Below are 27764 nucleotides of genomic sequence, written 5' to 3'. Positions count from 1 at the left end.
AGCGATTAATAGAGATTAATCATATATTCGGATTGGAATTTTTATATGTAAATTTTGCAAAACTATATATGTGTGTGCATATATATATATATTACATATAAATGTTCACATATTATAGTTCAAACATAAACAATTAAGCACAAAACATAACAAATTGATGAGAAAAAAAATCAAACATTAACGTATTAGTTCATGGAACATATATTCGGATTGGAATTTTTTTATGTAAATTTTGCAAAATTATATATTTTTGTGTGTGTATATATATTACATGTACATGTGCACATTGTATAGTTCAAACATAAACAATTAAGCGCAAACGTAACAAATTGATGAGAAAAAAAATCAAACATTAACGTATTAGTTCATGGATCAGGTTGGTAACTCGGTTAACATGTTAAAACCAAGGTCCATTTTGGGTCGAGTTTGACTGATTACTGATTTGTTGGTCTGATTAGGTGAGATTGCAGTGCCGAATCGCGATTATAACAACACTGGATTTGTCATATCTGATTTTTTTTTAATTTATCTCTTCAGATAAATGCATTCATTAATTGTTTTGTTGGAGTATGGAAGATTACCACATTATCTGATTTGGAGACAGCAATATGCAAAAATGAGGGAGTTCAGCAATTTGAAGAGCTTGAGTTGGGACCTCTCATTAGACATCCTCTTGTAAATCATTATTTTTGTGTGAGTTCTGATTCAGCTGGAGTTTTTAGAATATCCAGCCAAGAGATACTTAATTTTCTTGTAGAGTTTATGGATACTCATAAAGGGGAAGAAGTTAAAGCTGATGAGTTATTGGATTTTATTGCTGAAAAGCGATCAGTAGATAGTAAGGAGAAGCTTCATGTTCGTATCCAAAGTTTGGGGTATGGTTTTCAAGTTTTGTGTAGTATTGCATGCATTAAAATCTTGGTAATGGTAGTCTGTGTATAGTGCTTTCCATAACATTGAAATCAGTTTTTAATTTCTTTTACAACTGTTTCTTAGTACAATAGTTTAGAAATAGGAAGCACTAACTTTAACTTAAAAAACACCCATATTTTCTTTTCACCTAACAGTTCAACTGAACAAGTATTTTCTAGTTAGTTATATAACATATTTTCTTAACCACATGCAAGACATGGTATAATTTGGAGCTTAAAAAAGTTGTGTTTTTTTATTTATATCGTACCTCGATTTTGTTGGATACAGTCCCCAAGAGAATATTGCTCTATACTAAATAGACATTTTTTTTGTTTTAGATTGCATATTTCTCTTATTCTAAAAGCCAGGCCAGTGGAAAATGCTACGATAAAAAAATATCTCTCGGCTTCCGTAAAGAAAAATAACAAGCGCCCTTTATTTACATCACAGAAAAAGCAGCTAGATGAAAATTTTAGTGTCATATCTGAACGCATGAAGTCATTTTCTCTCGGGCATGGCAAACACATACGATTTCTATCATCAAGTTCAGAAGACGATGACAATGATATTGATAGTGATGATGAGGATGAAACATGTTTGACTAGTCAAAGCAAAAACTCATCTCAAGATGCTAAGAACTCTGATCGAGTTAGCAGTTGTCCATATCCTTCTGCAACCGAAGAGAAGACACGACTAGGAATTAATGATAAGGAAGACACAACTTGCAATGAAGGTGCGAATAAATTAAATAAAAAGAGAAAATCAGATGCAATAGACTGCACGTCTCATGCTAGCTGTAAATTCCCTAAAAGAGATGGTATTAGAAAGGGCTCTGTGGGTATTAAACTTAATAAGAAGCTTAGAGATTCTGTGGTATTGAAAAGGAAACATGTGTTACTGGACTATGATTCTATGATGGCATTCATTGCATTGTGGAAGGATGTATGCAAAAGGAAAAATGTTTGTGAGGTTTGTTTTATATCTGTTTGTCTCTCTTTGCGTGTAAATCTTTACACTTTAGATTATTGTGATAGTAGGATAAATCTTTCGTGTTCTTCATTGATCAGTTGAACCCATATAAATAGATATAATTACGAATTTGACCTAATCTATAAAATTACACTTTAATACCAAATATTTTGCAATAATACAAGATAGGCTAATGTTTGGTTAGTTCTTATTTTCTATTTCCAGTTATTTATATACCTAACATCATATTCTGTTGATACTCATGGTAGGTCCTGATGCAGTTAATTAAGTTCTACAAAGTCAAATTGCCTAAAGAATTATACAAATCTTATCCTTTTATTGGATTGATTAATGTTGCGGTTAGTCTATCATCACACTTAATTCTTTTGTTTTCCATGGAAGCCAAGAAAAATCTATAATATATAAAAAGAAGATTGGTGATTAAACTTAACTATTTTCAGATAAGATCTATTAAACAAGGAATGTGGGATAGCATGTATGATACATTTCAAACATGTGAGCAACAAGAAGAACCGGTAACGGATCCTGAGGGTCATGCTGAAAAAGTAACCATTCATACTGAACAAGTTGTTAGTCCCCTTGTCACTAAGCCTGTTCTGAAACAACAGTGTGGTGAGTGTTCTTCTAACATTTTGACTAATGCTTGATTGAACCTACACTTGAGATATGCAGTTTAAGATTATTTTGTTTTACCAGTTCAACCATTTTATGGAGTAGACTTCATATACCATGCTATTAGCCAATTATATTCATGTCATTCTTTTAGAGGTGGCAAATTGGAGGGCGGTTTGGGTTGGTCACTACTCTTTTCTGTTCTGTAATTCTTATAAATATTCTTTGTATTGAATATGCTTACAAAAACTATGCTATTAATATATTGGTCAAAGTTATTTAGGAGGTTGTATGCATTTGGATACTCTCGGGGTGACTTTTTAACCCCTTTCATTTTGGCTTTTATGAATTTTAACCATTTGACTAGTTGCCTAGTTGGAGATAATATATAAACTAAAATCTATTTATTTACTTTTTAGTGATTGTCTGATTGTTAATCCTTACATTTTAACTCTTTCTGTTTGCTTCTACGCACATGCAGAAGTCAGTCATGAAGACATCTTGAAGAAAGTTTCTGAATTTCTCAAAGATAATCATGATGCCATGGTTGATGTCAGCACATCTCTTGGTAAAAATGCGACCTTTCTTAGAAATCTTTACAAATGTGAGGCATGGCTTACTCAACAGTTTGCTGTTGAAAACTTTGAGTCTTTTGGATATGGTGACTTTCTTACGTTTCTCGAAAGAAACATTTCTGCATTACCTTCTTCATGCCAGAAGTACTTTGTAGCTGATGGGGCCCACAATAAGTCTTCTGTTAATGCTTGCATGTCTCATGAGTTATTAGACCTGCTAATAGCACAAGCTTCACATAACTTATCAGAAAATGATAATATAACTATTCAGAATGTCGTGGAGTTGTTGGCACGGCAATTCCCTTTAATACCCTTCAAGATGGAAAAAGAAGTTTCTTTGAAAATTCTTGAGGATATTGTGAAGGCTAACAAAAGCAATCCAGTAGCTAAAAGTGTACTATTTTCAGCTGCTTTGTTGTCACATTCAAATGTAAGCAGTTCAGAAACACATATTTCTTCTAAAAATGCAATTGAAGTCTTACTTGGTGCTCCGATGTTGACTGATTTAAATAAGTGGTCACATTGGGATGTTTTATTTGCACCTTCTCTTGGCCCTCTTTCCATATGGTTATTAAATCAAACAAACACAAAGGATCTGCTTTGTTTGGTGACTAGGAGTGGGAGTGTGATACGCATTGATCAAACCGCCACAGTGGATTCGTTTCTAGAAGCTTCTATTCGAGGGTCTTCTTTTCAAACAGCAGTAAAGTTGCTTTCCCTCTTTGCATTCTATGGTGGTGAAAAGAACCTTCCCTCATCTCTTTTAAAATGCCATGCGGAGAAAGCCTTTAAAGTCATAGTCAATGATGATTTATCTAAAGACAAAAGTCAATTCAATAGTGGGATATCCAGAGCATCAATGCTTATTTTAGAATGTTTGGCTTATCTGCCAAAAGAATTTCACTGCTTTGCCACTGATTTGTTGCTTTCGGGATTTCGGTCCATTGTTAAAGAAGCTCCTTTATCCGTTTTAAGCCAATGCAGAAACACAGAAGACCGTCTAATGCTTCATGAAATAGGGTTTTCTCTTGGTATAATGGAATGGATTGATGATTACAATACCTTTTCGTTTACTGAATCCAGTAAGCAAACTGATTTTGTTCAAGAAAAGGTAAATTCAACCAGCTTTTCACATTTAAAAAGGAAAGAGATATCATCAACCAAGGATCATGATGTGGAAAAAGAGGAATGTAAGGTAGTCAGTTTGATTGAGCGAAATGTGGGTTTCAAACAGAATTTATCTACAAGTATTAATGAAGACGAATCAACTAAGATCATTGAGCGTATTAGGCGAGAAGAATTTGGGCTGGATTCAAATATTTCCGCTAAAGAGGATAGCATTCTGAAGAAACAGCATGCTCGTTTGGGTAGAGCACTACATTGTCTATCTCAAGAGTTATATTCTCAGGACTCACATTTTTTACTTGAACTTGTAAGCGCATCCTTTTCATGTTTCATTATTTTCAACCATTTGAGATGACACACGCACACGTGTGTGTGCATGTGTATAGGCCAACCAAGTTTTTAGAATTTTCAATAAGGCTACCTAACTAGTTAAATGATTTTAGCGGTCATCCAATTACAGCTTTGTTTTTGTTTATGCTAAAAAGACTAGCTGTAAAGTTTCAAATGACAAAATGCTCTTTAATTGAAGGCATTCGTCACATTTAGAGTTGTAAAAGTGACAAAAATGTTTCTAAATCAACTCAAAAAGGATCAATTTTAGATGGATTGTCAAAATTTCTTTTGAGTAGATTCACATGTAATTTGTCATTTTGTATCTATAGAAGGGACAAAAGCTTTAAATTTGAGGGACACTTTGGGAAATTTTCTAGCAAAATTTTGGCCTGAGTACGCATTAACAAAAGTACAAAACCGAATTTTATACTTGGTTGGTCTTAATGAGAACTTTTGAAAACTCTGGTGACCTATGTACAAGTTATCTCTTTTCTTATGCTGTTGATCTTTTTTTCCCTTTTCATGCTTATTTTGTGACATGCAACACTCTCTTCCTTCTGGCTTTAGGTTCAAAATGCTGATGACAATGTGTACCCATGTGGTGTGGAGCCTACTCTGACCTTTATTCTTCAAGAAGAAGGTGTTGTAGTCCTGAATAATGAGCAGGGATTTGCTGTTGAAAACATTAAAGCACTTTGTGATGTTGGCAATTCAACAAAGAAGACACCTAGTGCTGGATATATTGGTAAAAAGGGCATTGGCTTCAAATCAGTATTTCGGGTATAGTTGTTATGCTCTTAACTGCTTGATACGCATTTCACTTATTCTTGCATCTTGATTTAATTGTTTATTTGTTCCACTTCTAGGTTACTGATGCTCCTGAAATCCATTCTAATGGATTCCATATCAAGTTTGACATAACTGATGGTCAGATTGGTTTTGTTTTGCCAACAGTAGTTCCACCTTGTGATGTTAAGCTGTTCAGCAAATTGGTATCTATGGATAACGATCCTACAAGCGAGAAACTTTGGAATACATGCATCGTTCTTCCTTTCAGATCAAACAAACATGAATCTTTTTCAGTCGAGAATCTTATTTTCATGTTTTCTGACCTCCATCCATCTTTATTGTTATTTCTTCATCGTCTTGAATGTATCAAGTTCAGAAATCTTATAAATGATTCTTTCATTACAATGAGGAAGGAAGTTGTTGGGGATGATATTGTGAGTGTTTCTCTCGGGAAAGAGAAAATGACATGGTTTGTTAAATCTTGTAAATTACAAGCTAATCATATTCGTCACGATGTTCAAACAACCGAGATATCATTGGCACTCATGCTAGAGGATTTGAATAATGGAAATTACATCCCAAAGCTGGAACACCAACCCGTTTTTGCTTTTCTTCCTTTAAGAAATTATGGCTTAAAATTCATAATTCAAGCTGATTTTGTTCTTCCTTCATCACGTGAGGAAGTAGATGGAGATAGTCCATGGAACCAATGGTTGCTATCTGAGTTTCCAAATTTGTTTGTTAATGCTGAGGCGCCTTTTTGTAATCTTCCTTGTTTTAAGGAGAATCCCGCGAAGGGTGTTTCAGTGTACATGAGTTTTGTTCCTCTTGGAGGTGAGGTGCACGGCTTCTTTTCTTGCCTTCCACGCATGATTATTTCCAAGTTGCGAATGTCTAACTGTCTGCTTCTAGAAGGTGACAACAATGAGTGGGTCCCACCATGTAAAGTATTAAGAAACTGGACCGAACAAACCCGTTCTTTGTTGCCTGAGAATTTGATAAAAGAGCACCTTGGTGTCGGGTATTTGAACAAGGATACAGTTTTAACAGATTCATTATCACATGCTTTAGGGATCGAGGAGTGTGGGCCCAAAGTTCTTATTCAGGTTATGACATCTTTATGTCGAGCTGGTTCTCTGAAGTCAATGGGCTTCAATTGGCTATCCTCTTGTCTAAATGTATTGTATTTGATGTTGATTAATGGAACCCAGTCTGATGTCATAAGTTCACTTGCTGAATTGCCATTTATACCCCTCTTGGATGGTACTTATGCAGCGATAAGTGATGGTGCAATATGGTTACATACTGATAACCATGGTCTTGAGGCTTTTGGTAATTTGTATCCCACGCTTCGAGTTGTCAATCCCTCACTTTTCACTGATTCTTCTATTGAAAATGTAACCAACATGCTTTATAAAGTTGGGGTACAACGTTTGTCTGCACATGAAGTTTTAAAAGTGCACATTTTACCGGCCATCTCTAATGAAAAAGTTGAAAAATTGGAGTTGATGATTGAGTATCTTTCTTTTGTAATGTTTCATCTAGAATCATCTTGCCCTGAGTGTGCTTTAGACAAAGAGCACATACTCTTAGAGCTGCATAACAATGCTTTTATTTCCACAAATCACGGGTACAAACGGCTTGCTGATGTGTCAATTCATTTCAGTAAAGAATTCGGTAATCCGGTTGATATGAGCAAATTGATTAATGGCATTGATATGGAATGGTTTGAGATTGACATTGGTTATTTAAATCACCCTGTTTACAAATCGGAAACTCTGAAATGGAGAAAATTTTTGCAGGAGCTGGGAGTGACTGATTTTGTAAAAATTTGTAAAGTTGAAAAGCATATTTCAGACATCCCTCACGCGGTTCTTAAGAACATGATGTTAGATGGTGATTGCATATCTTCAGGATCTGCTATCATCAAAGATTTTGATTCTCAAGAGTTAAGAGATTTGTTGTCTCGTGTTTCTTCAAATGGTGATAGGGAAAAGGGTAAGTACCTTTTGGAGGTACTTGATACATTATGGGATGAAGTTTTTATTGATAAGATTACGGGCTTCTGCAACATTAATGGACAAAATAAAGCTTTTAAGTCTTCTGTAATAAGAATCCTTAATAGTGGTCAATGGTTGGCTTCTAGCATTGATGATAAACTTCATTTTCCTAAAGATTTGTTTCATAACTATGAAACTGTGCATGCAGTTCTTGGTGACACTGCACCTTATGCTATTCCAAAGGTTGGTAATTTTAGTTGTTTTTTTTTTGCAATTGTATTACTTCATTGAGCTGTTATCATGGACTAACAAACTTCTATGTACTTGTATTTGATGCTAATTAGGTTAAGAATGTGAAGTTATTAAATGATATCGGCTTGAAGAATACAGTCACTCTTGAGGATGCTTTGTCAGTTCTGGAAGTTTGGAGAAGATCTGAGAAATCTTTTCGGGCCAGGTATTGCTATTTTATTTCTTCTAGAGTATTTTGTTTTTTGTGCGTGTGTGTATAGGGTGAGAACATCTTACTTCAATTTGTTATTAGATATGTATGCATACATTTTAGAGGATTGGAATAAATAGTATGTATTTCAATGTGAGGCAATCACCTAATTTATTGACAATAAACCTAAACTTGAAAACTAAATCAATCTTAATTTTGGTTACAAATAAATCAAGAATTTCTAATACAATTAATATTCTAATAACATTATTTGCTACAATTAATCTATATTCTCTTCTTGTGAAATGCGAATGGAGTGAAAAAGTATATGATAGGGATTTTTTTTTTGCATATGAAAAAATGGGCAGGTTTGGCGAGATGGTTAATAAAGTATTATTTTATACATGTTTAGCGTGCTACGTATGATTACAAGAAAATGTACTATTACACTAAGAATTTATCCTTTTCAATGAAATGGTTTAGAAGGTTTTATGCCCAAAAACCCTTTGGGTAACTTTTGACTCTGTTAAGCTACTTTTTTTGGGTTTTACTCGTTAAATATACAACATAAACCGAGTCTACCCATTCATAAGTACATGGGTTCATCATTCCCTAAACGTATTTCTTACTTCACTTGGTGTTTGTGTGCCATTTATATAAGGTTACCATATCTGTGTCAGATTTTTTTGTTTTTAAACTGTAGCATTCTTTATTTGGCTATAAGTTCATTTACTGTAGTGTCTTGGTTATTTATAAGTTTATTTTTATGATATCCTCTTACCAGCATATCACAAATGTCCAAGTTCTACACATACATATGGAACGAGATGAGCAACTCAAAACAGAAAATAATGGAGAACTTGCATTCTCAAGATTTCATCTTTGTTCCTTATTCATTTAACTCCACACATGAAGTTGCATCTGGTTCATTCTTATCTCCCAATGAAGTATACTGGCATGATTCTACCGGTTCAATGGAACAAACAAGGTCAACCTTTCCTCAGTTTAACCGACACATGACTCATCATTCTTTCAGCAAGATGTTATGCAATGTTTATGCTGGCCTTCATTATTTCTTTGTGAAAGAGTTTGGAGTTGCTGAGAATCCCCCTCTTCTAAACTATCTTCAGTCTTTGCTACAGCTATCAACTACAAGCTTACCATCACAAGCAGCGAAAACAGTGAGTACTAAAATTTACCATCACATTTAATCTGTTTGCAGTAAACTACAACTTATATTTGTTTAATGTGTGTAAGGTTTTTCAAGTTTTTCAAAAGTGGAGTGATGGATTGGACTCAGGGTTACTGAGTTCTGATGACATGGACTGCTTGAAGAAAAATATGGAGGAAAAGGAGACGAGGATTCTTCCAACTGTGCAAGATAAATGGGTTTCTAATCATCAATCATTTGGGCTCATATGTTGGTGTGATGATGAGGAGCTAAAAAAGGAATTCAAGAATTTAAATAATGTTGACTTTTTGTTTTTTGGGGAGCTTGATACTAAAGAAAAGCAAATACTCGAGGATAAGGTTTCTGTGTTATTTCAGAGACTGGGAATCCCTTCTCTTTCTGGGGTACTCTCTCTCTCTCTCATGCACATACACACACTCACATATTTGTTGATAAAAAACTGTTCCTGCAGGTTGTGACATGTGAAGCAATATACTACGGTCCCACAGATAGTAGTTTCAAAACTTCACTGGTTAGTTGGGCTCTCCCTTATGCACAACGCTACATTTATAATATTCATCCAAATGAATATTCTGAATTCAAGCTCTCCGGATTCAAAAACCTAAATTGTCTGAAAATTGTTGTGGTTGAGAAACTGTTCTACAAAAATATCATCAAAAAGTTTGGCATCGAATCTAATAAAAGATACGAGTGCAGTTGTCTTCTACAGGACAACATTCTGTATGCAACTCGTGAATCTGATACTAACTCGTTATACATGGAGCTTTCTCGTTTTCTAGTTTCTAGAATTCCAGAATTGCCCTTGGCAAATTTCCTTCACATGATTACAAAAATGGCAGAATCAGGCTCCACAGAGGTACAGATGGAATTGTTCATCACAAATAGCCAAAAGTTACTAAAGCTCCCGAGTGAAGAATCACAGTGGTCAATAATATCAACGGCAGCACCGGAAGAGGATAAGGATACACCAGCCACAAGCTCTGGTTTCTCATTGGATGATTCATATCCTCCAAAACCTAGTACTTCCAAGAAGTTTGGAAGCAACTCGAGTTGGCCACCTGCCAATTGGAAAACCGCACCTGGGTTTGAATATGCAGTAAAAACAAGGGCATTCACTGGTCCAATTAGACAGGATGCTACAGAAGGGTTTATCGAGATGGATGCTGACTGGACCATTGAAGAAAATCCAGCCTCAACAATACCTTCAGTGATATTGGAAGAACATGAAGCAGTAATAGACCAATCGGATCCCATAACCAATATGACTGTTGACTTTAAAAGTCAACCAGATCATGCAAAGAACACGGTTTCTTCTTATATGAATGCTTCTAAACCGTGTACGAGTGCATCTAATCTAATTGAAAAAGATCAGCTGCATTTGGGTACGGTCACCCCACAACAGGTCATAACCGGACGGACAGGAGAATTTGTGGCTTTTAAATATTTTTCATCTAAAAGTGGTGATAAACGTGTGAAATGGGTGAATGAGGTTAAAGAATCGGGGCTACCGTATGATATTGCTGTTGAAGGTAATGATAATAAGAAGGAATACATTGAAGTTAAATCAACCTCAAATGCAAGAAAAGATTGGTTCGTTGTAACTGTAAGAGAGTGGCAGTTTGCTGTTGAGAAAGGTGATTCATTTAGCATTGCACGCGTTGTTTTATCAGAGGGGAAATCAGCTCAGATTACGACTTATAGAAATCCAGTGAAGTTATGCTAGTCGGGTAACCTTCAGCTGGCTATTTTGTCATCAAAGCAGTAAAAAGTTTAGTCTCGAAAGTTTTGGTCTGTTGTATATGTAGTCAGATTTTTAGCGTTAATTGTTCAGGCTTACAAACTTTACCAATACTTGATGAAATTTTGTAGATGAACATTCTGCTTAGTATTCTATCTTTAATGTTTTACCGTAAGATTTTGACTTTGACTAAGATACATGAACTGGTGAGTTTGAATGATACTGTTGTGGAAGGTAAGATGATCTGTTGAAATTATATTTATGATAATACAATGTTACCAGTGTATATATATGGAAGAACTAACGGTCTTACCTAATTGGCTTTAATTCCATATGTAAGAGAGGAGAAGAAAAAGATCTTTATTTGAGCTGATAGTGACAACATATCTCGTGGAAAGAACGATCGGAGCTGAAAAATAAGCTCATAGATGCCGTTTCCGACATGAAATCCGTGACTGAACTCATTTTGATACAATGTACGACCATTAATTGCTTCAAAACCCCTTATTTCTGCATCGTTCTGGTTTGGTACTTTTATAAACAATTTTGAAAGTATCCCAATTTAATTTACGTTTTGATAAGTATAAAAAATATTATTATTTTATTTGAAAGTGAAGGGAATCAAATTTGAGTATCTGATGTGACGCTGACATGACATAAGCCTATTAATAAATTGGAGAGTTTGTTTTTAATATTATATCTATATTAAATAGATATAATACTGTTGAATTTTATTTATCTTATTTTATTTTCTTCTTTCATTGGTAATCATATGTTTTTTATTGATCTCAATTTTACTTGTTTTAGTTTCCTCAACTTTACTAAATTGCGCTCATTTCATTTTCACTTTTGTTTTAGTAGCATAACTCATCATTTTCTTCATAGATCTTGTCTTTTAATTCTTTATGGTTTATATAAAAAGCAACTTGTGTTTGTGATGGTAATACACTATTCCATTTTATTACAAATTTTAAAGCTGGTTGTACCATCTTTCAATGCACAATAATGATATACTTAGATTTGGTTTCTCTATTTATTTCCATTAGTTCATTACATACAAACTTTTGCTGACAAGAATAGCATATAGGTTTTGTTTTGGGGACAAGAATTTATTAAGATTCAACTTTTCTAAACTAAACTTCGAATTAATTTTTTTTCTTTTCTAAATTAATCATCATAAACTTATATTCTTTTTAATGACTATTTGAATCACTAACAGACTACTGACCTACCAAATCATCTCTATTTCATTTTTAGGAAGAAACCCACTATACGTGAGAAACTTTATAGCTCAACCTGAAACCTCCTATTTTTGTCACATGTGAGAATTTGACCCAATACCTCCTCTTAGTTAGGCATACTAAAGCATGAAAAGGTTATATGTTTTGCGGTGCTGTACAAATACACATGTCTTATGCTTTTAATAAGAAACAAGGTTTTTGACCCTGCGTTGCCGGGGCGGTTAATTTAATAATTAACAATAGACGACAATTGGTAAAGCCATTGTGACTCCAACGCCACCAGGGTTGAATCCAACTACGATAGATGATAATACTGAAACGTAAATTAAAATAAGCATATCCTAACTATATATTCAGAATTTAATAAAACATAGCATTTTAAAATTTGTAAGAGAAAATAATGTATGCTAAAAATTAATTACGAAAATAAAAAGGATATTAAAATCAAACTTGAAATTGAATTGAATTAATCTTGAAAATGAATGTTTGCTATAGAGAGGTGTCTAACTTGAAAATTAGTTAACTACAATTTAAAAAAGCTTTATACATATGTGAAGAACTAATTGGTTTATTTCATGAATAGTGTTTATTGTGAGATAACTAACATTTAGTTTTCAATATATTAATGCCATTATTTATATTATTTTTAGCATAAAAATGTTTCTTCACGTTTTCACGCATGCCTTTTTGTTTGGTTTAGTGGTTCCGTTGCGAAGCAGGGTCTTAAAAACTAGTTGTAATATAATAAAAGACGAGGGATATAATTGTAACTGAAACCTAGTGACGTTGTTCACCGATACGAGAAACACGTCACCGAATACTTTGCCTCCAAGGCTCGATCACTTCACTTTGGTAGTGACGCTCCAACTAAACGATGGAACTGTGACGCAATAAACAACCATACGCTCATAATCAATCTGCAAAGCAAAACAGTAGACAGTAACATTAACATGCAGCCGAAGGCAATTCTACTTTGGCTGGCTACGGCGTTGCTGATTGTAACCGCCGCCGGCGAGTACTTCAAGCCGTTCAACGTCAGTTATGACCACAGAGCACTTATACTTGACGGTCAACGGAGAATGCTTATTTCCGCCGGAATTCACTATCCTCGAGCAACACCTGAGGTTTATTTATTTATTTATTTATTTATTCAATTTTACTTGCTATATATTTTTGACAATCGAATTTTGCTACATACTTAATTAGCGATTATTAATTTGGAATTTGGGGGGTACTGTATGTGAACTTAACCGCACTAGTTAGTCAGTCTAGCTAATTAATTAATTAATTATTTGTTTATTTATTTCATCAGATCATATTATTAATCTGAATCATAACCTAACCTCTTTCTATTTCTATTTCTATTCCTATCCAGCACCTAATTAATTAATTAATGGAGGGAAAATCCCCATAATGTCCATTTTGACCACTTAACTTTTTAAAATTCCCTAAGGGCGCGTTCGTTTCACATAATTGGTGGAATTCAAAGGAATTGGCATTAAAATCCCATGACATGGCTTGTTCGTTTAGTTGGAATTGGAATCTTAATTTTCTTTTGATGCGTTCGGTTGTCAAGGAATTGAAATCCAATTCCTTCAAATTTCTTTAAATAATGGGATTCTAAATCCTTCCAATATGTGGAGGATTTCAAGTGAATTCGTTGGAATCTTTTCTCAAGTTTTTTTTTTAACGAGAACAACGAATAAAATATTTTGGTTATTTTACTTTTTTTTGTTTTCAATTTATATTTTGAGTTATTAATTTTTTAGTATTATTTTTGAATATTTTTTTGAGGGGTTTTTGATCTTAATAGAAAACCCTTAAAAAATTACAAAAAATAATAATAAAAAAAATCATAACACAAAATATAAATAAAAAACAAAAAATCTAAAAAAACTAAAATGTTTTCTCCGTGAAACGAACGCATCAAGTATGGAATTGGATTCATGTCAAACGAACACATCAAGTATGGAATTGGATTTCAATTCCTTCAAATTCCAATTCCTATTGGAATATTAAGATTCCAAATCCTATGCAAATTCCAATTCCAATTCCATTCCATTCTGTGAAATGAACGCGTCCTAAATTTCCACTCCAAACTGGTCTCGCCCCGCCGTTTGTTTTGTCAGCTGACGGTTTTTCTAACCCAATAAAAACGCGCCAAAAATTTGGTCGAACCGACCAAATTTGAGTGTGATCTGACCAAATTTGTTTGTGAGTTCCAAGTAAGCTGTTTGCGAGGACCGACGTAATTTGAACTTATTTGTGAGGAAAGACAGAATTTGTATTTATGTAACACTATTTAATTTGAATATTTTTAAAATAAAAATAGAACAAACTTTTTTTATAATAAAAGTTTATAATAAATTATATTGTTATAATAAAGTTTATATAATAACACAACATTTTCCATGTATGTTTTTTTGTAGTCCAATCTCATTACTTTTACCTAGGGTTGACGATTGACTCGAAAATAATCAATCTTTGTGTTGGCCCGTTTACCAAGTGGGTCGTTTTCGGGTTGACCTGTTTAATTATATGGTTGTGTTCAGGTTAACATGTTTAATTGTCTAACCAAACATGTTGATCCACTGACCCGTTTTGACCCACTTAACCCAAATTTTACAACCCACCAACGGATTAACTTGCTTACAACTGATCAGTACCCGTCAGCTCTTTTGTCATGTTTAGATTAATGTGTTAAACGAATCGTGTTCAGGTTACATGATTTTAAGTTTGCGTGAGCTGGGGTTGAAATTATTGACACTATGGGTCATGTTCGGGTTGAACAGTTCAACCCGCCAACCCGAAATCCATCAATCCAACACTATTGACACCCCTACTGTTTTACCTGATCTCAGATGTGGCCTGATTTGATTACCAAGAGCAAGGAAGGCGGGGCTGATGTTATTCAAACTTATGTATTCTGGGGTGGGCATGAGCCAGTTAGACAACAGGTTGTAATTTCCCCTGTCTTTGCTGATTGATTTCTTAAAAGTGTTTTAATTTCCCCTGCTTTTTTTGTTTAGTATAATTTTGAAGGAAGATTTGATCTGGTGAAGTTTGTAAAGTTAGTGGGAGCCAGCGGGCTTTATCTTCATCTCCGAATAGGTCCATATGTTTGTGCAGAGTGGAACTTTGGGTCTCAACTTTCCCCTTTTTAGTTTGGTTTTCAGTTTTAGAATTAATTAAACACTAATACAAAGTTCATGATATTGCAGGGGTTTCCCGGTTTGGCTTCGTGATATTCCTGGAATTGTGTTCCGTACAGACAATGAACCATTCAAGGTGCAACCGGACTAGATTATATATAGTTTTACTTTATACTGCAAGCGTATTATTATTTCTTTGTGTTAAGATTATGATTGATAATCGTCATAAATTTCTTATTTCAGGATGAGATGAAGCGTTTTGTGAAAAAAATAGTAGATTTGATGCGAGAGGAATCTCTCTTCTCTTGGCAAGGTGGCCCAATCATCATGCTGCAGGTTGTATTTTAAGCTTATTTTGACCAGTATTCTTTTTATTATTAGATTTTGTTGACTGGATTTGCTGTATCAGATTGAAAATGAGTATGGAAATATTGAAGGATCTTATGGGCAAAAAGGAAAGGAGTATATAAAATGGGCTGCAAATATGGCTGTTGGACTTGGAGCAGGTGTACCATGGGTTATGTGCAGGCAAACTGATGCTCCTGAAAACATTGTACATTCCTTACTCTGTTTACTATGCATTCACAAATCACAGGTGACATGATTGACCCACTTACTTGTGGTTGATGTGTCGATTCTGTTAAGTTTCATGTTTAATGGTAAAACATTTGTTACCATATTTGGCACACTAGTTATTTATACAAAGTTAATAATTTTGGACATCAAGTGTATCGGGTCAAACCCATATGGCCAATACAAAAATGACCCTTTTTGACTGGAACCAACCCATTTGGACCAGCCACCTCTATTCGAACAGCAACCTAATTTGACAATTTGGTTTTGTTTGGATTCGGGTTTTTAATAATTAAATGTCTTGGTTTGGTATCTAAATGGAATGTATATATTTGTTTGGCATCTAATTGTCTCTCCGCCTTTCCTGCAGATAGATGCTTGTAATGCATACTATTGTGATGGTTTTAAACCCAACTCCAACAAGAAACCAGTACCGTGGACTGAAAATTGGGATGGATGGTATGCATATTTTTATTTACTTTCTCAAACTTTAAACATCTAAAGCTTTTGGAGTATAATGTGCTTAATACATATCACCCCGTTTTATATGCTTATTGACAAGGTATACAAGTTGGGGAGGAAGATTGCCTCATAGGCCTGTGGAGGACCTTGCATTTGCAGTTGCTCGGTTTTATCAACGCGGAGGAAGCTTTCAGAATTATTATATGGTACGCTAAGCTACTCTTAACTGCCTTTCTGCAAAGATAATTATTAAAACATTTAATCAAAGCATTTATTTTATCTACTTTTAGTTTGTTATTTGTTCGCAACCTACAAGTTTCTTAAAGAGCTATTGATCATTGAGGTATTGTATTCTTTATGGATCAGTTTTTTGGTGGGACTAATTTTGGACGAAGTTCTGGAGGCCCTAATTACATCACTAGTTATGACTATGATGCTCCAATTGATGAATATGGTATGATCAATATTTGTGTGTGTGTATGTATGTTAAGAGAGATTCAGGAGCAAATAAGAAGGTTTTTTTATTTATAGTGAGAATGCATTAATTTATGATTTTTATGCATTAAAATCCTCTTATATTTTGTCTTGATCGCATTTATATACAAAATTGTGAATCAACATTAAGAACTGCAACTTCTATTCACAATTTTGTAAATCCATGCAAAATTTAAATCCGAGATCAAAATTACAAATTTAGCGCACCAATGTCCCCCTACTGCTTCCAATTATCCAATTAGACGTTGGATTAGTTCGCGAATCATGACAAGAATTATATCTCTATATAGAGAAAGAAAAAAATCTATTTTTTCTAGTGCAATTTCATTCAGTCTTTCTATTTCTTTTTTTTTTTTTTCATTCCTATTCTCCTTTCTCAAAAACAGGGGACCTTAAACAAAGTTAGAGGATTACTTCGTTCTTGATAGTTATTATAATCTGATTAGGCCTTTTAAGTCAGCCTAAATGGGGGCATCTAAAGGATCTGCATGCTGCTATAAAGCTTTGTGAGCCTGCACTAGTTTCTGCTGACTCAGCTCAATATATAAAATTAGGAGCTATGCAAGAGGTTTGCTCAAGTCCTTAGCTATAACATTGTTAAGCTTGTAATGGTTCTACAAGTAGCAGTTTCGACTCATTTACTTATGAATGGGTTAATAACTCAATATGGGTAATGCTTTATTTCCGAATGGTCAGATGCGTAAAACCACAAAAGTTGCTTTTAATAAAACAAGTGGTTGAAAAGTCACCTGGGGTTTATTTTTAGTGCAGAAAACCTCTTAAATCATTTTGTTGACAAAATTAAGGTTGTTACTGAAATAATATAGCAATTTAGGTTGTTGAATAATCATATTCGGCACCTCTATTTGTACCTTTTAATAGTTTTTAATAGCCATAAAACAAATTTTGAATTTTTTCTTGTGGCTCAGGCACATGTGTACGGTGATGTTAACACAAGTATTTGTTCAGCATTTCTTGCAAATATTGATGAACATAAAACAAGCACTGTACAATTTCTAGGTCGATCATACAGTTTGCCACCATGGTCTGTGAGTATACTACCAGACTGCAAGAACACTTTATTCAACACTGCAAAGGTTTGATTATTCTAGTTATGCATTTCTACACAAGCTTTCATTTCTTCAATTTATTTCTATTGTCTTTCGGTAGCTAATAGTGTGGGGGTGTTTGGATATGAGGGTATGGGCTTGATAGTATTTGAGTCTGTATGGTTTAAGTGTGACTGGATTTGCTGATATGTATCGATTATCATAGATCATCATTGCCATGTCAGCACGTTCTTTTAAAATTGTATTTCTATTAAATTATGGAATAGGTTGGGGCACAAACCTCCATTAAAAAGGTGGATTTTGAGGCCATGTCATCTGCAAAAGGTTCTGGTCCTGAGCACTTAATGATTAAGACAGAACTACCCCTTATTTCTGAATCATGGATGACACTTAAGGAGCCCATTGGTGCTTGGGGTGATGATAATTTCACTGTTCAAGGCCTCCTCGAGCACCTAAATGTGACAAAAGACCAAACGGATTATTTATGGTATATCACCAGGTACCCATCCTCTGAATAAACACACACACACACACACAGACATAAGGTTTTGTTTTTTTGTCTCCCTAATAGTCTTCTTTGTATCATCATTTGGTAACTGCCTAGTTTCACTCTTGAGGGAAATTCAAAATACGATTTTTTACACATATTATTCACTGAGATGCAGAGTACATGTTTCTGATGAGGACATTACATTCTGGAAAGAAAATTCAGTTACTCCATCACTTAAAATCGATAGCATGCGCGATATTGTTCGTATCTTCATCAATGGAGAACTTATTGGTAGTTTGTTATAGTTGTTTAATCTGTAAATCATGTCATTACCAACTTATGGAAATCAAATCTAGCCCTTATGTGTTGTTACATGTGTATTGAACATAAAGGAAGTGCAAGAGGCAAATGGGTCAATGTCGTTCAAAAGGTTGAACTTAAACAAGGATGCAATGATGTCATGTTATTATCACAGACAGTTGGTTTGCAGGTAATTAAGCACAATATTTAATTCATTAATTATATTATAACAATACAAAAGTGGAAAAAAAATATGCGTTTGGTCAACCTAATCACCTGTTTTGACCAGTTACTCAATTTGCCAACTCTGATCTCTAACTCTATATAATTCAAATGTAGCATACTGTGTCCTAATGTTGTAAACCCTTCAGAACTATGGAGCCTTTCTTGAGAAAGATGGAGCAGGATTTAAGGGTCAGATCACTCTAACAGGATTCAAGAACGGGGATGTTGATCTCACACATTCACCATGGACCTATCAGGTACTTAATTACTTCTCAAATATTAGGTTTAAAGATGTATTTTGCGTTGGTCAGAGTATGGAAATTGTCTATTTAAATACAATGTCAATATATTTTCAACTTTCACTATTAAGTATTAATATCTACATCTCTCGATAGCACATCATAATATTGAAAAGAAAAATGCTTCAAAAGTTTTAAGATTTTTTTTTGTTTTTGTTTTTACATCTATTGTGGTCAAAGATTTGCTTCATAAACCAAACTGATATCATTTTTCCCCATAGATTGGGCTTAAAGGTGAATTCCAAAAACTATATGCAAATGACAATGACGAAAGTTTGGGTTGGACTAATTTGACAGATGACAATGTCCCATCAATCCTTTCATGCTACAAGGTAAGGTTAATCTGCAGATGGATTTATTTCAGTCTTTGTCTATAAGTTTATTTTGCTCATTCTGGAAAACAAGAAATAATAATAATAATAATAATTATTATTATTATTATTATTATTATTATTATTATTATTTTTGGTTGATGGCAGACCCGTTTTGATTCCCCGGGCGGTAAAGATCCAGTGGTGGTTGATATGAGCAGTATGGGTAAAGGTCAAGCTTGGGTCAATGGACATCATATAGGAAGATACTGGACTCTTGTTGCTCCAAAAGATGGATGCCAAGAACCTTGTGATTATCGTGGAACTTATAGCTCAAACAAATGCCAAACCAATTGCGGCAAACCTACTCAAATTTGGTAAATATTCTTTTAAAAGAGTTCTAATAAAAGTTGAAGTCACTAAAGAAACATATTGATTTTGATAAAAAAAAAAACAGGTACCATGTACCAAGATCATGGTTACAGCCATCAGACAATCTGCTTGTTGTATTTGAGGAGACAGGAGGAAACCCATTTGAAATTTCTGTCAAGACAGTATCTGTTGAAACCGTCTGTGCTCACGTGTCAGAGGATTATTATCCACCTGTAAATACGCGGGCCCACGTCAACGGGAAACTTATTGCAGGTCAGAGAAAACCGGTGATGGAACTGCAGTGTGAAGATGGTTATACAATTGCATCCATAGAGTTTGCTAGCTATGGAACCCCTCAAGGTAGTTGCCAATCATTCTCCACAGGCAACTGCCATGCACCGTCTTCGTCTTCCATCTTATTCAAGGTAATATAGACATACACACACATATTGGGATGATTTCATGTGCGTTACACAATTCATACAAAGTTCATGAAGTTACAGAGCTAGATATCAACTGGGTGTTCATCGGTTCGGTTTAAAGATTTTTCTGTTGAAACCGGAAACCCAAACTCAGGTAGCACAGAACCGAATTGAAAACCTGATTCGAATTCAGTTCGGTTTTGTTTCGATTGAACAAAGCAAATAACTTTATTAGTTTATTTATTTATTATTTTATTCTTTAGCTGTTATTGGATTGGGTTGGGCTAAATAGTAACGGGATATCTGGATTGGGATAAATGACAAAACTTAAAAAACCATTATTTGTTATTTGGTTTGGACCGAATTCAGGTTTTGTGAATCTGAATAAACCTAATTACCAATTCAGTCTGTTTAAAACCAAACTGAACACCACATTTGTAATTCAATTCGGTTTTACCGGTTTCGGATTGATTTGGTTTAATCGATTCCAAACCGAATGAATAACGAACACCTTAATGCATAGGAGGTCTGTTAATTAGTTCGTATTCAGCATGATTGTTGTTTCACTTAATTATCATGTAACATATGGGCCATGATAGGTGGCAATTTTGGCCCATTTACTTAACAACTGGTCGATTTAGGTCATGTTTGTGTTATATTAGGAGAAAATAACCCAAAAAGAAGCAGGTTAAACGGGTTAGAAATCGCCCGAAGTATACATTGTTTTCCATATGTTAAGAAAAGTGATTATATCATGAAAGCTTCTTGAATTTGTTTATAAATTATTAACAGGCGTGCGAAGGAAGAAATAAGTGCAAAGTAGAAGTCTCTAATTCTGTATTTGGAGACCCATGCCCCAGAACTTTAAAAACCTTGGCTGTTAAAGCAACATGCAAATCATCATCGCCTTCATCACCCGGATTATCAGAAATATGAGACCAAGAAACAAGACAGGTTGCAGTGTTTGATGGTTCAAAACTTCAACAATGTTGTCATGTAAACTTTGATCAGGTACTTACTGGGTGTTGTACAATAATTTCAATGCTTTTAACGGCAAATGTTTGTTGGTCAAACATGTTCCCTCTTCTTTCCTGTTATTTCTCTATAGACTATAAATCCTATTTTGCAACAGATCAAAATGGGTAATTTTGTTGCTGAAATATTATTTACAATGAAGAGGAATATGCAAATAACCAAAATGTATCGACATATTGAGAATCCCCTAATTGATTTTATCAAAATACATTAGATTACTATTGTACCGACATCTCTGGTATCATACTAAGCATAGCAATTATGTAAATTTTAAACTTAAAATTCTTATTTTCGACCAGACCCAACACGCATGGCTATATTGAAAACTATGTCATTGTCAAATCCCCGTTCAGTTCACACAACATAATCACGATGATATTAAACCCAACAGATTGAGATGCATAATTCGCATAACATATTCCTCAAGACAATACCGAACTTATCCGTCAGTGTTACACTTACCATCCAGCATAAAATCAAAAAACGTGCTCTTTTTCACCAAATTTGCTACTAAAAACAAATATCGACACAAAGTTTGCTTGTACTAAGAATCATATCTTTATTTATCGCAATATAACCGTTGACCATCGTTTGCTCAGTTCAAGCTAGGAACAATAACCACCAAAGTAGCCATCAGAGCCTGAATTAATAGCAACAAAACCACCAAGTTAGTTACTTGTTTCATTAATAACTGTTTGGTCTCTAACAGTCCACAGGAGCCATGCAAATTGCAAATCGAGCCAAACCTAAGATGTATAATAGTTTCATTCCCTCCATTCTAACTTCCTTTGCAAAACTAAAGAAATATATTTGTTCAATGTAATCATTACAGATTAATAAGTAACAGAATTCTTTTATATTATATGCCAAAGTTACCATCATTACAGAAATCAAGTATTGTTCCTACAATAGTAGCCAACAAATATGTCCTCATTGCAGGTAATTTCGCTACACAATCTGTATGCAAACTTCAGACAGTAATCATGGCTTCTTCAGAGGACAAAAAGAAGTAGACAACGTATGGTTTATAATTACAACTAACAGCAATGGAAAATTTAGCAAGTTAAAAAAGCAAAAATTACCTATATATCTCCAAGACCTGCTGCAGGAATAGGTGAAACCAAACTCTCAACAAAAGTACAAGCTTCAAGACATTTATCTAACTTCTGAATCTCTGAATCTGAATTGTTCTTTGAATCATAGACAACCAATCTATTCCTCCTGATTTGCAACAAAAGTTTTCCATCATTGGAAATACACAAAGGCATCGAAGAGTGATCCCTCCAAGGAACATTCAAGTACGGAACAGAAACCAATTTAGTCCAAGAATCCTTCGCTCCATAAACCTTCATCACCCATAAATCTGCACGAATTCCACGATAGCTACAAAGCACACACAGCCATTCTTTTAGAGACCCCAATCTCAAATCCTTATGACCTGCATCATACACAGGCTGCAAAACTTCCCCACAAGTCTCCTTCGCTAGATCGAAAGAAACTACAGTCATTGAACAAGACGCTGATCCATGACCTTTACTAGCAGGCCAATGAAGCGCCCCATTACATAACTTAGCATACCCGGACGGAAAACCATGAGAATAAGCCACACCAATTTCCTTCCAATTTCCGTCTTTTAACGAGTATATCCTGACCAAGGCTTCTCCATCTTTAAGATTAGGAGATAATTCAACAACTTTGTAATCATCAGTAGACTCTTGGTACCCAAAACCGTACACCACATACCAACCAAGCGGCTTACAACCGCTGGGTGGTAACCTGTATGATTTTCTAATACTAGGGTTCCAAATAAACAAAGCTTTGGACATAACATATTCCTCAACAGCTATGCATACCAATCCGTTACAAGAACCGACAATCGAAACAGAATTAGTCTGGTGCTTTGATGGATAATCAACCTCTAAAGCATTATTAATGGAATTATCAAACAAAACATCGTGAAGATCACAAGCCTTAAGTTTTATTATTGAGCGACCGCGAACACTTGGAAAATACTCAGTACTATAAATTAGTGTGTGGTGAGCATAGTCGGTGTTTCTGGTTGATAGTGTAAGATGAGAATTGACAAATTGAGGATCGGAAATTAAAGAGCGCCATGATTTGCAAACAGACTTACACCGATTCAACCGGAAGCCTCAGCAGAATCCGGACAACGATATCCGTCGGAAGCGTTGTTTGCAATGTTTCGTCGTCGAGTGCCATTGATTGCAGTTGCTGGTAGGGTTTTAATTTGGGGACTGACATATGTTACAGGGGTATATCCGTTTAAAAACAAATACTAGGGACTTGGTATTAGTCAACTTCACTATGAAACGGACACTAAAGATTAAATTAGTAAACGTCCAGAATACTCGCATAACTTATTATACCAAAAAGTAACTAAAAAAACGATGTTTATTGGGTCGGTAAAACTCGGACGTTTCAGCGACAAGTCGACACGAATTGGTTTAAGTTACGCTCGTTACGACATAGGAACTAAAAACAAATCATTGGTCGGTTTCCGGGCAAACGGTGGTGAGTAGACGCGAATTGGGTTGGTGTCGATTACGTTCGTTGCGATACTGAACTAAAAAATCTAACTACAATATTAAAGCAAGACAATGCTTCCACTTGTCATTCAATTAGACCCTCCACATAGCCAAGTGCATAAGTTTCCATTTTTACAATTTCCCCTTCATGAATGATAAACTGAAGAATGATAAACTGAAAAGAAATCGAACTCACTATCTTGCTTTTTAAAACGTTTGTGACTTACCAACTTAACTAAGATGAATTGATGTTAACCTTCTCTTTTTCTTAATTGTTATAGATTCACAACATTCCATTTTGTTTTATTTTTTAACCACCTGTGTATCACACGAGCTCTATACTAGTAATCAAAATATTGTATGAAGCATCACAAGGTGGTGCTGCCACGTGGACCAATGATGTTTGTTACAGTTGTAGAGCAAAAAAAACACAACGATCGGTAAAATCCAGGCATTACGGAGAGAGTCGATCTGAATTGGGTTGGCTTCAATTACATTCGTTACGATATTGGAGCTGAAATTAAAAACAAAAAAAAAAGTTGGATGATGTGTCAGAAGCTAGTGCCGCTACGTGGACCAATTAAGGTCTTACGACACCAAACTTCTCAAATATTATATATAAATATAATAACATCTATATCTTTCAAATACCCAACCAAACCAAACCAAACCCGACCCAACGTTTCACACTAATTAGCAACCCAAACTTCATTATTTTTTTTTGTTAAATAAATATAATTTATAATTGTTGTTTTTTTTATTATACGTGACTAAAAATATAAAATTAGTTTTTTTCATAAATAAACAATATATTTAATTTAAATATTTATAAACAATTAAAAAATATATGTATTTATCAAACATACTCAATACGTAAATAAACAAAATTATAATCGTAGCATGAAATATGAATTAAACTTACAAATGATACAAACTACGTAATTATCCATCGCCAACTTTTTGTCATAAATTATAATCGTTTCCCCCGTCATTCCAGTTAAAAAAAAGCGTCGAAAAAACACAATGCCGAAAAAAAGACACAATGACAAAAATAAACAAAAGATACAATTATAACTAAAAAAAGACAAAATAGATAACAAAATATAACACAATGCCGAACAAAATATAACACAGTGTTGAATAATATAACACAATATCAAGAAAAAAAAACACAATGTCAAAGAAAAAAGACACAATCAATGACGAAAATAAACATAATGATCTTTTTTCCTCAACATTGTTTTTTTAATGAGAAATATGGTGGAAACATTTTTGTGTTTTTATTTTTTTTTGTTTTTTTATTAAATTTTGAGTTATGATTTTTTTAATGACTTTTCTATGAGGTTTTTTTGTGTGGCTACAATCCTTCTCATTTTTGTCTATTTATAGAATAACGGACCCTAAATATGATTTTGTCCTCTTCTTTCTTAGTTATTTCTCTATAAGAGTATAAGTCCCTAATTTGCGACGCATCAAAATGGGTAATTATGCCATGAGTTAAGTTGACCAAAATACGATTACAATGAAGAAGGATATGATAAGTTAACAACCAAACTGTATTAACAGATTGAACATCTCCTAATCAATTTATCAAGTTCCATCAGATTACTATTTTCCCGAGATATTGAAAACGATAATTCTTTTTTTCAACTCAACCCGACCCAAGTGTATATATTGAAAACTACCTATCAAATCCACATTCACTTGAATATCATTTTGGAGTCACACAACAACATCACGATAACGTTAAAATCAACAGCTTGAGATGCATAATTTGCGTGCATGCCATATTTCTCAAGTCAATACTAAACATATCCATAACAATGTTACGCTTACTGTGAAGCATAAAAGGCACAAAACATGTTGTTTCTCATATGAGCACAGAAGGCTATAGATTTCAGCATCCATAAACATACCACCAAATTTGCTACTAAAAAAAAGAAACATACCACCAAATTTGCTACTAAAAAATAAACGGACACAAAGTTAGTTTGTATTAACAATCATCTTTACTTATAGCAATATATAACTGTTGACCATCGTTCGCTAGGTTCAAGCTGGGAGCAGTAACCAATATAGTAGCAATCAGAGCCTGCATTAATAGGATCAAAACGACCAAGTTAGTTACTTGTTTTTTTAAACAACTGTTTGGATGCAAATTGAGTCAAACCTAAGGCATAATACTTTCATTACCGTGGTACTATATAAACTACTTACGCACTCCCTCCTATTTAACTTCCTTTTGCAAATTTTCAAAATCTAGTAACATATTCTTTCAATGTAATCATTACAGAAAATAAGTATTGGCCTTCTCTTATATTATGTGTCCAAGTAACATAGTAATTATTTAATGATTTGGAATCAAATGTAGCAAACTTGTATTTCTCTTGATGACAACATCTTTTTTCTTATTGGAGCACGCAAATCCATTTATAAATGTTCCTACAATAACAGCCGACTAATGCGTCCATTGCAAGCAGATTGGCTACGCTATATGTATGCAAACTTTAAACAGTAAACATGGCTTCTTCAGGGAGTAAAAAGAAGTAGACAACATAAGTTTATTGCAACAGACAGGAAAGAATGGCAGGTTAAAAGAGCAAAAACTACCTATATATCTCCAAGACCTACTGCAGGCATAGGTGAAACCAAACTCTCAACAAAAGTACACGCTCTAAGAAATCCATCTAACTTCTGAATTTCTGAAAATGAATTGTGCTTGGAGTCATACACAACCAGTCTACTCCACCCGAATTGCAACAAAAGTTTTCCATCATTTGAGATACACAAAGGCATCAAATATCGACACGTCTCAGGTTCAGTCATATGCGGGATGGAAACCAATTTAGTCCAAGAATCTTTCACTCCATAAACCTTCATCACCCATACATTCGCACGAATTCCACGATAGCTACAAACCACACACAACCATTCTCTCAAAGACCCCAAACTCAAATATTTCTTACGACCTGCATCATACAGAGGTTGCAAAACTTGCCCATAAGTCTCCTTTGCTAAATCCAAAGAAACTATAGTCCACGGATAAGATGATGATCCATGATCTTTATATCTAGCAGCCCAATGAAGAGCCCCATTACAAAAATTACCATGCTTTGGAAATGGAAAAGCATGTGGATAAGCCACACCAATTTCCTTCCAGTTTCTGTTTTTTAACGAGTATATCCTGACCAAAGCTTCCCACTTAGTTCTATCTTGATCAACAATATGAGATATTTCAACAACTTTGTAATCATCAGTAGACTCCTCATACCCCAAAACCATACGACACATAACCACCAAACGGCATTTTACAACCACCCATGGATGACAATCCGTATGATTTTCTAGTACTCGGGTTCCAAATAAACAGAGCGTCCTTCTTAACAACTATGCATACCAATCCATTGCAACAACCGACAATCTTAACAGAATTACTCAGGTGTTTGAATGGATAATCAAGCTCTAAAACATTATTCATGGAATTATTATCATAAAGCGCATCATGAAGGTTACAAGTCTTAAGCTTCCCAGTGCTAAAAACTAGTCTATGTTGTTTATAGTAATTGTTTCTAGTTGACATAGCAAGATGCGACTTGAAAAAACGAGGATCGGATATTAAAGAGCGCCATGACTTGCAAACAGACTTACACCGTAACACCGATTCAACCGGAAGCCTCAGCAGAATTTCGTCAACGATATCCGTCGGAAGAGTTAATTGCAATGTTTTGATTCTCTTTGGTTCTTGGTTGTCGTCGTCGAGTGCCATTGCAGTTGCTGGTTAGGGTTTTTGGGGAAACATGGTCGATCAATGGTTTAACCTTTTATATATATATATACACACACACTAGCTTTTAGCCCGCGTAACAACGCGAGTTGCTTTAATTTTTTCTAATGTACATAATATTACGAAGATTAGTGTAGAAATCAATCAATAACATCACAGTAAAATTACAATTAAATTTAGTTCAAGTAAGAAAAGATCTCCTTGAAGACGACATTTGTTGTCTTGTTAGTTTATCTGTCATATTTGTCTAGAATAAGTATCTTCAAACCCTTTTTGTTC

At 34.4% G+C, this 27764-nt stretch overlaps 2 protein-coding genes and 1 pseudogene across 2 annotated transcripts; 2 read left to right on the top strand and 1 right to left on the bottom strand.

Moving 5' to 3' along the window:
- The first annotated feature begins 1357 nt into the window (after window positions 1-1357).
- On the top strand, window positions 1358-10735 carry LOC143539823 (protein NO VEIN-like). The gene is given in 10 exon segments (XM_077033027.1): window positions 1358-1881; window positions 2151-2240; window positions 2343-2514; window positions 2996-4521; window positions 5115-5327; window positions 5414-7579; window positions 7681-7793; window positions 8563-8959; window positions 9036-9353; window positions 9422-10735. Coding segments are annotated over 10 exon segments (6786 nt in total). The 5' UTR covers window positions 1358-1404.
- A 2164-nt stretch (window positions 10736-12899) lies between these two features.
- LOC143539824 (beta-galactosidase 9-like) lies at window positions 12900-21056 on the top strand. The gene is made up of 19 exons (XM_077033028.1): window positions 12900-13073; window positions 14811-14906; window positions 14979-15091; window positions 15171-15237; window positions 15345-15437; window positions 15511-15654; window positions 16045-16133; window positions 16237-16342; window positions 16503-16590; window positions 17078-17199; window positions 17561-17728; window positions 17968-18200; window positions 18367-18482; window positions 18584-18681; window positions 18863-18973; window positions 19237-19347; window positions 19495-19703; window positions 19784-20123; window positions 20913-21056. Exons 1-19 carry the CDS (start codon window positions 12900-12902, stop codon window positions 21054-21056), a joined length of 2622 nt encoding a protein of 873 aa, XP_076889143.1.
- Window positions 21057-22578: 1522 nt separating this feature from the next.
- On the bottom strand, window positions 22579-27467 carry LOC143539810 (F-box/kelch-repeat protein At3g23880-like; annotated as a pseudogene).
- Between the last annotated feature and the right edge of the window lie 297 nt (window positions 27468-27764).

The sequence above is a fragment of the Bidens hawaiensis genome, unplaced genomic scaffold (assembly GCF_021521415.1).
Source record: "Bidens hawaiensis isolate Kalapana, Puna unplaced genomic scaffold, B.hawaiensis_p1.1 tig00012057_1, whole genome shotgun sequence".
Lineage (NCBI taxonomy): Eukaryota > Viridiplantae > Streptophyta > Magnoliopsida > Asterales > Asteraceae > Bidens > Bidens hawaiensis.
This window is presented reverse-complemented; position numbering and strand designations above follow the sequence as displayed.

Coding starts and splice junctions, on each gene's coding strand:
- LOC143539824 (XM_077033028.1), top strand. CDS start 12,900: ATGCAGCCGAAGGCAATTCTACTTTGGCTGGCTACGGCGTTGCTGATT. Junction 15,655..16,044: donor CTGATGCTCCTGAAAACATT/GTACATTCCTTA, acceptor CCTTTCCTGCAG/ATAGATGCTTGTAATGCATA. Junction 20,124..20,912: donor CGTCTTCCATCTTATTCAAG/GTAATATAGACA, acceptor AATTATTAACAG/GCGTGCGAAGGAAGAAATAA.